The 15,656-nt window shown below is 38.0% G+C and overlaps 1 protein-coding gene across 5 annotated transcripts in view; it reads right to left on the minus strand.

Annotated features, from left to right (window-relative positions):
* TOE1 (target of EGR1, exonuclease) overlaps window positions 1-15,656 on the minus strand; it is a 416,060-nt gene that overhangs the window by 147,477 nt on the left and 252,927 nt on the right. For all 5 annotated transcript variants that reach the window (XM_044085892.1, XM_044085889.1, XM_044085890.1 and 2 more), the window contains exon 7: window positions 6,058-6,229. In XM_044085892.1, coding sequence (XP_043941827.1) covers window positions 6,058-6,229 — 172 coding nt within the window. The remainder of the gene's footprint in view (window positions 1-6,057; window positions 6,230-15,656) is intronic.

The following is a 15,656-nucleotide window of genomic DNA, read 5'->3' on the forward strand; positions in this document are numbered from 1 at the left end:
AGAAGACAGACAAATCAATTAATGTGTCATGTGCTTTTTATGAATCTCTGTGTTAAACCACTGGATCCAAAGTTAGATAATTTACATCTAGGATGTAGACAAGAAAGAACAAAATGAAGGGATAAACTCATTCAGATGTTCCCAGGAGAGGCCAGTGTTAGAAAAGTGTTTATATAGGGATGTTTTGTTCATTTTTTTAGGTGAGTGGCAAAAAAAAGGCAATAAATTTAGGGTCCAAGATGACGATTGCAATAAATGCTAGGCTGATCTAAAGCATTCAGAATGCTAAGCTCTTTCCACAGGCCCTTTGGGTTACCAAAAGAGCCTTGAATTTTACTTTTATTTTTAATCTACTTTTGATTACCAGTGTACACTAATCACAAGTGACCATTTGCAGGTACTGCTTGGGTGAAAGAATTTACAAAGTAAAGGAAAACAAGAGAAAAGTAGTAAGCTGTACATATCAAAAACAAAATACAAACAATATATAAAAACTGTACAGTAGCAATTAAAAGATGCATCAACAATTATAAGGGAAATGCAAACTTTACAATTCACATGACTATATCTCAGGCTTACATAATGGTGAAATGTCTGGTAATGACAGTCAGGACAGAGGATGATGGGGTGTTAGTAGTTGAAGAGAATAACGCTAGAGGTTGACAGACCCTTATGTGATGTGGCAAGTACAGTTTGATTTGGTGTGGAGGAACTTTTTTGTCTAAGTTCAGCTCTGAAGGTGGAGAAAGGGGACTGTAGTTTACTTAGGTGGCTGGGGAGGGACTACGGTATTTATGAGCAAGGATAGAGAAGGTAGTAGATGGAGCATAGCCTGATTCATGCTTGGGATGGGGTTTGGGAAAATCATCTGCAGTTTAGTATGTGTATTTAGTATAAAGTTTGGTAGCTAACTGGGGGAATGAGTTAGGTTGGAGAAGTCTGAAGTTAAGAAAGTCTAGTAGCAGGTCTACTTTATGCTGCACTGAGAGCCACTTTGGCATTTTTGAGAGTGAGGCAGTAGTGCTTATTAGAAGGTGAGTTAGTGATAAAGTGACACATTTTGTTTTCAATAGTCTGTAGTGTGGAGGAATTTTTCTTAGAGACTGTGGCTGCTATGGATACCCTATACTCAAGCTGGGCCAGGATGAACCAATTATTGCTGCCCTGGCTGGGTTGGACAAGTAGGGTTAGATTTTCCTGGCTCAGAAGAGAAAGGAGTTAACTTTTGCCCCTCATTTTTACATGGGTATTAAATATTAGGTGATTAGTCAAGCCGTAAACCGAAGTATTTGGAGGAGTTTGTTGTTTCTATTTGTGTGGCACAAAATGTGGCAATACTGAGCGAGTTTGGTGATGTTTTTTTTGGGTGGTGCCAAATAGCATGTTTTTTGTTTTTGTAGGATTATGTGCCTTGGTAAGATAAGTAACCTTTAATGACTAAGTTTTTACATTTTCTGGCAGTGCAAAATGTTAAAACAACTAGTGTGAGAGTTTAAGATTTTGAAAATGCAGCAAGGTGTATTTTTGGCTGTTATAAACACACAATATCTGGTGGCAGCTATCAAGGGTACGGCTGTAAGAAGTTCATCTGATAAAAAGCAGGAAATGTTTGTTCTGAAGAGAAGAGAACATGAAGTAGGTTTAGAAGAGTAGTACTGGCAAGCATCCGGAGATGTTAAGCAAGAGCAGTCAATATTGCCCAGGTCAGTTAGCTACAGCTCATTATTCTTCCTGAAGGACCAGTAAGTGACTATTTTGCCTACAGCCATAGTCTTTTAACAGAGAAGCAGTTTGAAATACAATGATCACTAAAATGGGGGAGGGGGGATTTCAGGTGGTGTAAACCTGACAGGAAATGGTTAAAACTCAGTACAATACAGTATGTTTTGGAGAGTGTAGAGCTTATGCCTGTCAGGTACAGTAATCAGATGAGTTAGGGAGAGATTAGCTGCAACATATTCCCAACAAGATAACTGTCGGCTCAAGAGCATGCTGAAGTCACCACTTACTACATAATTCGGCCCAAGTTATGTAAAGGGCCACAGAATATATGACATTACTAGTCTGGTACATTACGCAATGGCTATAGGTAATGTAATCATAGGCTTAAGCCAGGAATCTGAGAAGGTGATGTCAAGGTGTTGTTGGATCTTCTATTAGATTCACTTTGTTTCAAACACTGCCAAAAGCTTAAGCATACAAGCGGAAACCTTATTTAAGGTTTAGGAGACTTTTCATAGTCTGTTCAGTATATCCCAGTCAAGCTAAACGAGCTGCTATAATAATATCACTGAACATTTAGATTGCCTTATTTGGTTTACAGCAAAAAGTAGTAGTCCAGCACAGGTTACTATATTAATGGCAGAATAGGAAATGCAATACAGCTGAGATGTTTGGGTACCAAGCAGCTAAGCTAACTTGTGCATTCTTCTGTGTGTGAATCATAAAACTGATCTGAGTGAGCAACGCTTGCTATATTTAAGACACAGAATACTCACTGTAAATAAGAAAGGCTATAAAATCCAGTATGAATAGAACAGTAACTGCCATGGCACTGAGCATTACAATTATCAAGTGATGTAAGGCAGGTACCTATAAAAAGGGTTGGGTTACTCATAAGTGAGAGTTACAAAAGGTTATGCATAAATACTACCAGACCTTAGATAGGATTAAGGCCAAGAACTTGGGGTGTTTTAATTTTTTTTAGTTTCAATAGTTGCCAACATAATCGTAACAGGTAAGGCAATGGAACAGCAAACAAGGGCAATTTCTAGTGAGAAAGTGATGCAGGCAATTTCCCATGTAGCACTATAACTGGGCATTACAGGATTAGTACAGATTTCTACAAGATCAGTAGGAATAAACTGGAATCTTATTAGTCAGTTACTAGCTCTGATGTACAGATATGCTGGCTTCTTTAAATAGTCTATGACTAAAGTACTTCCCAAACTACAATAATCAGATCTTCCAGAAGCTACAAGCACATTTCTCTAACTAAAGATTTATACACGGGTTTGGGCAGCTAAATTAGACAGACTACTGATTCTGGTTCTGACTAAATAGGTTTACTGTTTACAAGTTACATGGTTCTGAAAATAAAAGAATGAAAATGGTTAACTATATTTACTATCCATTGTTTGTTCATTCATTTGAGAGTTTAGTTGATTTATAATGGTGTTTTTGATTTGCTCTGTTTGGAGTGAGCCTAATTGTTTGCAGATTTATACATGTGTTTGGGCAGCTAAGTTAGACAGGTTAATCTATCTATAAGATGATCTAGTCTAACCTGGCAGACTTTATTAAAAAGAGACTCCTGGTTGCTGCACCATTTCTGGACATAAGAAATGGTCTTTGATACAGTGAAATGACAATATTTATGGCTTATTGTGAACCAATCCACACTTCCTGAAGTAGCTGTCTAGTGGACACAACCGCTTTACTTACACCTAGTGACATTAGTGGAAGTAAATGGCTATTCCCTTTAATCTAAAGGGGTACAAAACAAGGGTGTACTTTGTCACCCAACTGACTAAAGAACTGATAACTACCCATGGCAATATATCCGCATTCGGGTATTCAAGTGGTGAAACTGAATAAAATGGAGTGTAAAATAAAGTTAACATTTTATGAATGCATGCTTCCTTTGGATGGTGGAGTCAGTTGCAGGATTACTGCAGATTTTACTAGGAACAAGTCAGTTCTCAATTAAATAAACCTGCTGGCAAAATGTGGAAGGGAAAATTACCTTCTACCTGCTGAGCAGTAAAAGTGAAGTACTTGGGAATACAATCAACTTCAAATCCCACCAAGGTATTTAAGCCTGAATATGGACCTGCTTGCGAGGGAGGCAGATAAAAAAAAATGTAATGAATAGGACTTCCTGTTTCCATCAGTGTAATGCAGAACCACACGAGTGATGCCACTATTGAAAATACTGCATCTGATATACCATTCCTCCTCTCTGCATATTTCAAGAAAGCTTTATTGGAGGAATGAGAGACCTCAAATGAACCGAAGAATGATGGACAAATCTGCTAGTCACAGAGGTTTAGGAATTTCCGGTATTAAAAGCTATGGAGAAGCACCATACAGCAGGTCATGACTTTAGAGTACCCCCAGATGAAGTGGGAACTTTATTTACACATATGCATACATGTATACGTAGCAATACATTTTTTTGGCACTTGGTCCCCAGTGCTTGTGAATCATCAGCCCTCCCCTGAGCTAACAGCCTATTTCTTCTCCATCACTGGAGCATGGGTCAAGAGACTGGTTCTGCCATTCAAATAACCATGATGGATAGTCAGAGGATATTTCCAGCTTAAGCCCTAAATCTTCTATGGGTGCCTGACTTCCAAAATTGCAAGGGGACATGCAATGGGCTGCTTGCACTGGCTGTCCATAAATGCGACAAGGGATGCTGTCAACAAGTAGCCCCACTCTTCCTCAAGCAGAGAAAAAATTCCCAAACACGAACTACCCCCACCAACCCCTCCACCCCAGGATGGGTAAGCAAGCCATGTCCTATTCACTCCACTCCTGGCTCATCCACTGCCAGGTGCACTAATCAAAAGCTGGTCTCCTGGGCAACAGTAAGGGCTCTACCCTTCTGTGCCACACAGCAATAGATACAGGTGTGGAATTCTTTAAAAGCAGCCTTCAGGATAGATAAGGAGATGGTGGGCGACAAGTTGGGGAAGTCAAGTGGTCTCAGCTAAATGGGGAAATTCTCTCTCAGAAGTACAATGCACTATGGTGTTTTAGCATCCCATCCTTTTCATTTGTCTCTGTAAAGTGCTGGGGCTGTACAATAAATACAGCAAGGGAAGAGTGCAATTTAAGCTCAGTCAGGTCCTTTATCTAAGACATTTACTTTGTTCAAAAGGAAAGCAGTAAGTGGCAGGACTCCTTGAAAAATCAGTCTAAATCTAGCCTATTCATAACTGTGGTGCTCAAGTTTGCAAGAAGCATCTATCAGATTGTATGGAGCTGTAGTGAGGTTACAACTTGGAGGAATAAGTTGGGGTGGCTTTGGCAAGGGTCCAGAGAAAAAGTATTCCATTAGATATGGGGCTCATTATTCTTCTGTGGCTGAATTTACTGTGGGAAACAAAGTTCATCCACAGAAATGAAGGGACTCTGTGCTGTTAACCACTGTAATTGTGCTATAGGTGATCTCCAAGTACTGGAAGGTTGAATGCTAATGCTCTTCTATTTGGATTAAAATAGACAATGTATGTATGTACCTATCAAATATATTTGTGAAGTCTAATTTTGATAAGGCGTTTGGGAGGAAATTTTGCTAATTAAAACCACTTACATTACAGCTGAGGTAACAGAGGGACTCCTTCCAAATAAGCCAGCCCTATATTAATGAGGTTAAGGAACTATGCAATGTGCCTGAGCTTGCACATCAGCTAATTTTGTTCTCGTAGGATTTTATGACTACATACTATCGATACAAACGTCTGCTGACTGTGACTTACAGCATGCTATATTTTTACTCATTCTCTGATAACCACTTCATCCAATTCAGTACCGCCGAGTAAGATGGAACCTATCAAAGCACTCAGTGGGAATAAGGCAGAGTAACAAGCAATGGGGCAAGGCATCAGTCTATTAAACGCCACACACACATTCACAGAAAGGCTTACATACCAGAAGTTTGAAGGAACACAAAATTCACAGACATTTCTGGATTATGGGAGAAAACTACAACACCAAGCAAAACCCAGTGTTGACACACAGAATTTGCACAGGTGGTACCTACAGGTGCTGGAAGGCAGAAACCCTAACTGCTTTGACACTCTGCCACCCATGCTGCATGCTGTTTGAAACTGATGACTGGCACTGTGTGGGTGTTGGTGCTGATGTTTCAAAGTTCTTTTAATTCCATACAACTGAACTGAACTTTTGTTAGCAACAGTCTTTGGACATCCCAGCTACCTAGTTCAAACTAGTCTTACCAGAATGAAGACAACACAGGAACGAAAGGTATAAAAACAGTACATGTAATAAATAAATAAGCTTCTGTTCAGGTTAACAACTTTCCCTTACCGAAAACCTTTCACAGATTGGTACATCTTCTGACTTTGCTACCTGTCCATCTACATCAGGCAAAGAGCAGTATCGATAGTCAATGAAGCTGGACATACTTGCAGGATAATTACAGAACTCAATAGTCAGGTGTTTAGCATTGGCCTCTTTCAGCTTATAGTTCTCTCTCTTGCTGAAAAGAAAATGAAAACGACTGACAAGGTGTAAAAGAATCACTAAAATGAAAGTGACAGATGATATTACGATCTCGGATTAGTTTTATGTAGATAAACAGCATGATAATTCTAACTTTAAAAAACAAAGCAACACCAATGAATTAAAACCTTGAATTCTCAAATCTTTTAGCAGTTGTAACATAAGAAGAATGTAAAATACACATAACAGTACTTATTCTGTAACTATCAGATAACTTTTTTTTAATTAATCTGTGATATGCAATCATCATAACCACAAATCTCAATCCATTGTGAGAAGCTGGGTTCCCTCTATCACAGAACATGTGTGTTTTTTTTTGGTTCTCAAACTACCCAATTCAGGATTACTGCTGCTGCTAATCCTCAATCATCTAAATTCTGGAATTAAGACAGGAGGAACTATTGTTTCCTTCAGTCAATGTTTCACTTCATTGGAACTTGGTGTGATGCACACTGTCTGAAATTTAGGGTTCATGGGAAAGCTCCTCTCTTGAAGAAACAAAATTGGCAATTACAGGGTACAGCTATGGGAGCATCTTTTGCTCCCATTTATGCCGACCTGTTTATGGCATTCTTTGAAGAGTGCATGATCTACGATGCATCTCACAATATATATTTGGTAGAAATGGACATCTAGCGTAGGTACCTGGATGACTGTTGGATGGTATGGCGGATGTGGGATATTTGCATGAATTTGTAGAATATCTTAATGGCAACATCTGGGGCATTGAATTTTCTATTACCTTTGATATGCAGACTATTAATTCTCTGGATGTAACTATTTCAAGAAATCATGATCATACCGTGGCTACCAGAGTGTTTCGCAAATACCCCCAATATAATACTCTATTACATGCATCGAGCATGCACCCACGTCTTACCATCAGAAATATCTCGGTCTCACAATTTATGCGCATGAAACGCCTCAGTTCTACCAAATCAGATTATGACATTGCTAGTCTTGACTTATGTCGCAGATTTGCTAGTAGAGGGTGAAGATATCAATACAGCATGGACTCGATCCTCTAAAATGAATAGGAACAGATTTGCTAGATTATAAGACTCCTTCTGGAGATTCCCGATCATCTACAATCAGATTAATCACAACATATGGTAGGAACTATTATGTGATTAGGGATATTATAAACAGACATTGGAATATCCTACTAGCCAATGAACAACTCAGATCTTTTCTGGGGGAGGAATGTCAATTCTCATATAGGAAAGGCAAAACATTGGGGTCCCATCTATCTCATTACAAACACATTGGTAGTGGTGGTGCAATTCATAAACAGCTTACAATAATGGGACATGAACTATTGGGCACGCATCCATGTGGCCACTGTGGCTCTTGTAAACAGATTACCAAGTCCCAGCACTTTGAGTCGAAACACTAGTAAGGTCTTTGACTGTAAAATTTTCGGGAACTGTAGCAGTGATTGGGTTGTTTATCTGGCTTCATGCCATTGTGGGGCATTCTATGTTGGTCAGACTTCTAGGCCACTCAGGTCACGAATAAATGAACATCGAAGTGATATTAAAAACAAAAGGGAGACTAATGCCTTATACCGACATGTCTCAAAACATCAACAAGCACAGTTTATGTTTATGATCATAGACCGAATAGTGGGTGATCGCAGCAACCCACAAGGGTGGCATGGTATCTTAAATCACAAGGAAAAGTACTGGATAATCACTTTGGGCGCACTTTTTCCACCTGGACTCAATGATCATCTTTAACACTCAGTCCATGGAGAATGTTGCATATGGTTTTAACTTCCACTCCATTTATCATCTACGTCAGGTATAATATTTTCTTAATCATTTATTGCAGATTTTATACATATACATCACCTTTTGTATATATAACAATATATTATATATTTTTCCTGGGTTATGATATATGTTTGTCGCTTGGGTCATTCACTATGCCTGTTTTAAAAAATGGGCCCTTTAAAGTTTTTTTTATATATATATATATATATATATATATATATATATATATATATATATAAAGGAGATAAATTATGACAATGGATGTATATACACTTTCAATTATGTATGACTATTGCTTTTATGGTTCTACAGCTTATTATGTTTTTATTTTTATATACTGTCTTTGTGTAAGTTTTGGAATTATTTGTTTGGGTTGTTAGACAAATAGTAGCCATGGTCTTTGGTATAGTGTTAGCTAGCTTACAATAGATAATGTATTATTCATGAGTATTATAACAGCACATTCACGTGTTTATTGGATAGCACTATGTATAAATTTGTATATTTTATTGTGATTTCTATGATTGTCTGTTCAACACTGAAGGTGGCATTATATTGCCGAAACCGGTCTGTTTTTTATTTTTACAATAAAAGTCTGGTTATTCACTATCTTGTTTTCGGGTTGCATGTTCGACTGCTAAATTTTGCTGGCCAATTTTGTTTCTTCATGGTATTATCTGGCCGTGCATCCCCCACGTGCATAGCATTTGGTTTGGACAAAGCTCCTCTCTTCTCAGAATCTGTGTGACCTTGGAGTAGGTATATATCAAAATGGGGATGTGGGTACAAGGAGCTTGCTATTGCTGCAAAAACAGATTTAAATGATTTGTTCAACCCTGGTAGTTCCACTGTTGTTGAGTGTGAAACTGCCCAGGATTAGACACTTTAATGTCAATTAACTGGATGTTAACTGGGACATCATGTGATTAATTATCTAAACATGCCTAGTGCAGATATCTGGGAACCAGCATTTGGTTGTAGTACAGTTTTTTTTCTTAAGAGAAATCTACACTCAAGGGCCTGTGATTCTGATACATTTTTTCTAGTTGCCAAAAGAACCTTTCCTGTTACCCCATCAGTATTACAATCCTCCTTGGGCCAAATGATTGGAGCTGGGACAGCATTTGTAGTAAAAAAATAAATAAATAAATAAAACACACACACATACATACGGGCCAGGGGGAATCAAACCAAACTCCGCTGGCTGCAGGGGACACTTGGGTAGGTCCTCAGGCTGGGTTATGAAGGCTTCAGCCATCCATCCTTGAGACCTCAATCTAAAACCATTTTTTTTGTTTCAATAATTGCCCTACTTTTCCTTTTTACATGGAGGATTCATTATGCTTTTTTGCCCTTTTTCGGAGTCTACTTTTAGATACAGGTGGCCCCACTGAAGTAAAGGTGGTTGACCCCTGAACTAAGGATAAGTATTTACAGTGTTCCACAAAACTTCTGGCTCATTAAACAAAGTATTTATTAAATGTCACAGTTTAGCTGTGACAATGACTACTGCTGTCAATGCTGCTTTCTTCTCAGGTTACCTGCATTTGCTTAATACCTGAATGCTTACTTTTGTTTTATCAAGTGTGGCTGCTATTTAGTGCAGTTGCTCACTATATGCTACAGAGATCTCTGAATGATCAATACGTATTTAAGGTGTAATACACAACTATGACATCTGAGAGAGACAGGAACCCCCCCCCCCCAACTCTCTGCTGACCATCAAACCCACTCTAAGCCATTTACTTCCACCACTGCTGGACCTGAAACTGACTGAGAATAGTCATCATTTAGGCAGTCACTGCAGGTGTTTGTATACTAGACCCTAAACCCCATGATTGCATGGCCAGTAACACACTCCAGGGTTCACTATATAATGGGTATCAACAAGTGTGTGTCACTCATTGCCTCAAATTACATAATCTTTATGACTGCTCTGCCTCCCACAGCAGCCAGCAATTTCTTGTGGTTTCCAGAGTCAACTACGGATTCTGTCACAGGGACTGTGTATCCAGAACATGGGCCCCCAAAACCACCCTCACAGTAAAGTTAGACGAGCCTGTGATGCTGCATCTTTCCTCCCCACTGACAGCTCAAGCATGCATCTGAGCCACTAACAGTTTAGATCACCAGGGCCACAGTCAGGATTTTTATTACTAATGGCACTTTCTCCAAGATATGGCAATCTCAGAGTGAGAATAATACAGTATGAAGCTCTACCATAATGACTAAGAGCACACATGTTCTCGATCCCTTAATAAGCCATGTAGTTAATGGCTGAATATTCAGAAGAACAAAAAAAATACAAATTTATCCCAGCTAGCCTAATGCTCTGAACTCAAATGTCATGCAAAACGAAGTTCAAAATCTGTAGCTTAAACTGTAGGTACCTCTAGATTTTGGATGAATACAGCACATACTCAGGCAGATGATAAATTATCTTAGCATGAAGCCACTGACCCTCACAGTCCACAGAAAAATCAATATGTTAAGGCACATAAATGGCACCATAAAAATTATGACCACTATTCAGGCCAGAAAAATCAGCAGGGTTCAAACCTGCACCCTTCACTGCTACTTCACCCAGATGACCAAGACTTTGGCTGTCTGTCCTTTCCAAGAGCAGGAACAACCAACACTGGCTGGAGTCCAAGTCTTCTCTAATGATATTTCTGACCCAGCGTTAGTGACCTCACTGATGGCAGTATTCACAGGGGGGGCCTGGATGGTATCTACCAACTCAGCAGATGTCAAATACAAATCACACTATTACTACGACTCAGACCGGAAGGAGGATACAGTACTACTTCTGAATCTTTTTAAAAGAAAAAAAAAAAGAAGCCAAACTAGTTAGTTCACTCTTGTTATACAGTTTGCCTTCTAAAATGAAATAAATAAATCAAGAAATCTATTTTAATCAGTTTTAAACCAAATTAAACAAATGAGCTCAATAACTGTGTACCATAGCAAAAAAAAAATAGAATACTTAAAACCCTTATTAAAAAACAAAAAAACAAAAAGAAAAACAAACAAAAGTAATGTTATATACTCAATAGTCCTCCTTCATATCAAATAGCATATAAAATAGGTAGCTTTTTTCTACATTCAGCAGAATGGCATCATAACTGGCTATTACTGCCCTAAAGATCAATCTCTCTCGCTTTCTTAATAGTGGTATCAAACACATACTCAAGATTTTTTGGGGTGGGGTATAAGAATCCAGCAACAGTTGACAATGACATACTTTAATTTCTAAAAAAAAAAAAAAAAAAAATATATATATATATATATATATATATATATATATATATATATATATATATATATATATATATATATATATATATATTCGGATCTCTACCTCTCTCAGAAGGAGCAAATCCCTCTAAAATGTAAAAAGCAAACATTGTAAACCAGTGGCAAACTAAAGAATACTTAAGCTGGTATTTCCTTTCCTGAAAGTAATGGTACTACAAAACACAATGTTTTGTAAGCAATGACAAATAATCCAAGCAGTAGTACAACACAATACCATAAAAATTATATTTGGGGAAAAAAAGAGTTGATGCCGATGCGAGTGGCAAAATTGTTTTTCAAAATGCACATACAGACACCACATAAAAATGTGCACAATCTTTTTCACAGCAAGTGGCAGTTCACTTCCTCATTCTAATATGCCTTTAATGACATAGCCCCCTCAATCATAAATCTGGTAGCTTTTCCTGTCATCACAATCAAATGCTAGTTACATAAAAGTATAACGGCTCCTGTCTGCAACACTATTTTTATGATATATATGAAATTCAATTTAAAGGTTGTTTGATAATTTGAATATAGCACTGAAGGGGTCCAGGGAAGTAAATACTGTGGGAAGAAACAGCCAGGGAATTGTTATGGCTATGCTTGTATAGGCCCTAGGGCTGATAGGTTTTTATAGGTTGGTGCTAGGCTATGAAGCTCTACTACCATCCGAATTAAAGTTTTCAAAGAAATAAGGGATATATTCAAAACCTCTCACCTCCTGAACTTTAGCAGATTTGTTAATGAAAGCTTCAACATAATTCCCCGGAAGAGACACCATCTTATACTGTAATATTCTGGCAAGAGTTCAGTTGTAGTAAGCCTAGAGTTTAGTACTAGCTGGGATCTATCAGTACTGTTCTTAATGTCTCTAAGGTGCTTCATTAATCGAGTGTAAACAGCTATTCGTTTTAAGAGTCTTACCACAGAATTTGATATTCACACTATTTCTCTTGTTATATTGTACAATAATTAAGGAAATTAATTTTAGTTTCACTGAAAGTGAAAGCAAGCTTTAAACATGCAGCACTTACAAATGATATTGTGGCATGAAGTATGTCTTTCATATACTCACAAAACATGCAGACAGCCTCGTTTAACAACCAGTCTTCTGAAATGTCTAGAACTCAAATTACTTTTTACCCCTAAAATAAGCCAGCCATTAACTATTTTATAGTGTAGCAATAGCACAAGCAATAACTCTTCCAAAGGAGTAAGCCTACAGCTGAGATTACACCAGTTCAATATCACACCCTTAAAGTCATAAACTACCAGCCACAGGGATTTAAAGCTGAAAAATAAAAATTGTACACTTAGTTTTGTGTCAAGGTAGGAAACAGCTTTACAGTTGTATTAAGAAATACAAAACAAACAGGTTTAAACATAGAAATGGCAGAAATAATAATTCTAACAGCGTATCTGCATCTATCAATACCAGCAGGTAGAGTGACTTCTAAATTACTCTGACTTAGAAGTTCAAGCAATGCCAGGATAGTTTAAGATGAAAAGAGATTCTACTTCAAGCACTGTTTCAGGAATCCAGTTCCCTTGTGTGCACTCCAAAAGCAAGACAGCTGATTAACAGCTGCATTCTCTGACTAAATTAAAAAAAGAGTACAATGCAATTTTAAGGCAAGGGTTCCTGACTCAACAGTTATAACATGGGGGGGGGTCCAAATAAGAAAATATTATTGCAGGTGAAGAGAGTGCATTAAGTGACATTAAACTTCACACACTGCAAATGTGAGTACACTTGAGAAGTCAGTTTCACTCAACACTTTTACTGCATTTTCATTGAATGCAAATGCAAATCCAGTACATTTCACATTTTACAAGCTGCAACATTTCTAGGTTGCAATATTAGTTTTATTTACTTTTTAATTAAAATAGTTTGGCTCCTGTACACAGCTGCAAATTTCACTCAGCTTGTTAGATTTCTCTTAAACAAAATTTCTTCACCTTTTTCTTTGTGGACCTGAACTTTTTTTAGAGAGCCCTACAATACACGAATCTTGCGAGGTAAAAGTGCATTTTAAGACACAGTAACCAATAACATTTATGGAGATTTCAAAAAATTTAGTAATGAGATTTGACTACTATCAGATCTACTACCCCCTCAAAAATATTGCTGTAGTCATAGCATATCAAGTACTAATGTTTCTCTAGCACGGTCACATTGACAAGGTAGAATTTCCTGCCTTTTGCTTGGAAAATCCCTATATAACTTGACACTACTAGTATTCCTCACAACAGACACAATCTAGGTGAAGACATTCACAATAAAAAACAGAACCAATTTATAAGCACAGAGTAATCACAGTACATGGATTATTAAGATAAGTAAAAGACGTGGATTAACTTTGACAGAATATATGTGAGATACGCAGCAAGTGAAAACAGAGGGTAAAAGTAGTAGTGTTGTAGGTAAGGGACGGAAATCACGTGATGTGTTCAGTGAAACAGCTGTAGTCATATTTTTGGTGGTGATATATTTTGAGTTGTATTCTGAAGTGGAGAAAGAAGAGATTTCATTTAGATGATGGGGGAGGGACTGCCAGAGGCCAGGTGAAAGAATGGAGGAGTTTGTCAGTACAATGCAGTTTGGTTTGAAGGGTTATGGAGGGAGACATTGTGGAGGTGGATTTTATTATGGAGTTTGGCAGCAAAAAGGAAGGAAGGAAGGATCATAGAGGTTTTTTTTTTTGGTTACAAAGGCTGTGGCTATGATGGAGAGCCTGTATTTGAGTTGAGATAGGAGGATTCTTTTACCTATTACAGCTCTAGTTGGTCTTGAGAGAAAGGGAGATATTTTCCAGGACCACAAAAACTGATCCTTTTCCTGATGTTTTCACTGGTTATGGAAGTTAAGTGACTGGTCCAACAATAAGCTTGATATTTAAAGGATGTGCTCATTTCAACCATGCTGCCTGCAGATTATTCTGCTGTACAACAATGAGTTAATATATTTTGTCTGAATGTTGCATCTTCTGCACCACCTAACCAATAAAGTTGTGTACGTCTACTTTTGCATGCTTTATATCCAGAGTAAAAAAAGAAATATGGGAAATGTCCAGGACTGCCCAGTGGTAGGTCTCCTTGAAGTACAGATTGCTGCCATCACTTATCTTTAGTCTTCCACAAGGAGCTCATTCTCTGCAGTGTAACCTTTACCCCAATAAGGAACCTCCAAGGCCATCTTCCACAAGTTCTGTAAGGTGGCATATGAGAGCTGTGCTATCTCAACTCCCTCTCACTTTCTGTGATCCTCCCCAGTTCCCATTTTAATGGAAGTTTAGTATCTGTCTGCAATGGGTTAGGATTTTTTTTTCTTATCCAAGATTTGATTTCTGTACATGCAGGACAGTACTACTGAAATGCCTCTGTTTAGTGCGTTTTTTATTGGATGTGCATAGTGGATTGCCTACACTATCACTCATGAACAATGTAAGTGCAGCTGCCTTCCTTATTTCTGCTGTGACCCTACTTACAGGGATTTGATAGCGCTCCTTTTTGTCCTTAAACCCGGTTGTTTTAGCCATCTTAATTCAGACCCCCACCACAAATTCCCTAATTGCAGTGATTCAATACCTAGCATTTTTGTCCTAATGCCTTTTTGTTTTAGTTCTCTTTGTCTTTTTAAAGATATAGTGACAAAGGTATAGCTGAATTTATTATCCTGGTGTTAAATGTCTTTGTTACTAGATACCCAACTCCTCGTTTCCTTTACTTAATTTTTGAGAGAGATTAAACAATCCCTCCTCGTTTCCTTTACTTAATTTTTGAGAGAGATTAAACAATCCCTACCTTGAGCTTGGCAGTCGGTCATTTACTACATAGCAGGAAGAGCTACAGCACTATGTTAAGTGAAGTGCATCATCATTCTCAGAAGTGGTCTGTGAACACACCACTGAGTTGTGCTGTAGTATATGATACTGCTTACAGCAAAGAGAGCACCTTGATGTTAGGAATCAGTTAAGACAACCGTAGATTATTGCACTGGGTAGGGAAATTCTTAAGACAACACTGCCTCTAGGTTCCCTTAAACTAAGACGATGGTCTGCTCTCCCCTTTATTACTACAGCTAAGCATACTGCAGACCACGGAAGGCTCCTGCTACACTACTGAGAATGAGCCAAGGAGTACAAGAAGCTCATCTCAATTAAATATACAAACTTGGTGAAACTTAGGCTAAACTATGACACAAGCATAACAGGTAGGCTACCTTGGCAAAGCTTGGTTTACAGAATGCACTTTTTCAAACATCCTCACATGCCCATTAGACATCCCATACTCCTATTCCCTTTCAGAGAGCTGTTACTGTGTTCATCC

The sequence above is a fragment of the Protopterus annectens genome, chromosome 10.part0, assembly GCF_019279795.1.
Source record: "Protopterus annectens isolate FY-2018-M chromosome 10.part0, PAN1.0, whole genome shotgun sequence".
NCBI lineage: Eukaryota > Metazoa > Chordata > Ceratodontiformes > Protopteridae > Protopterus > Protopterus annectens.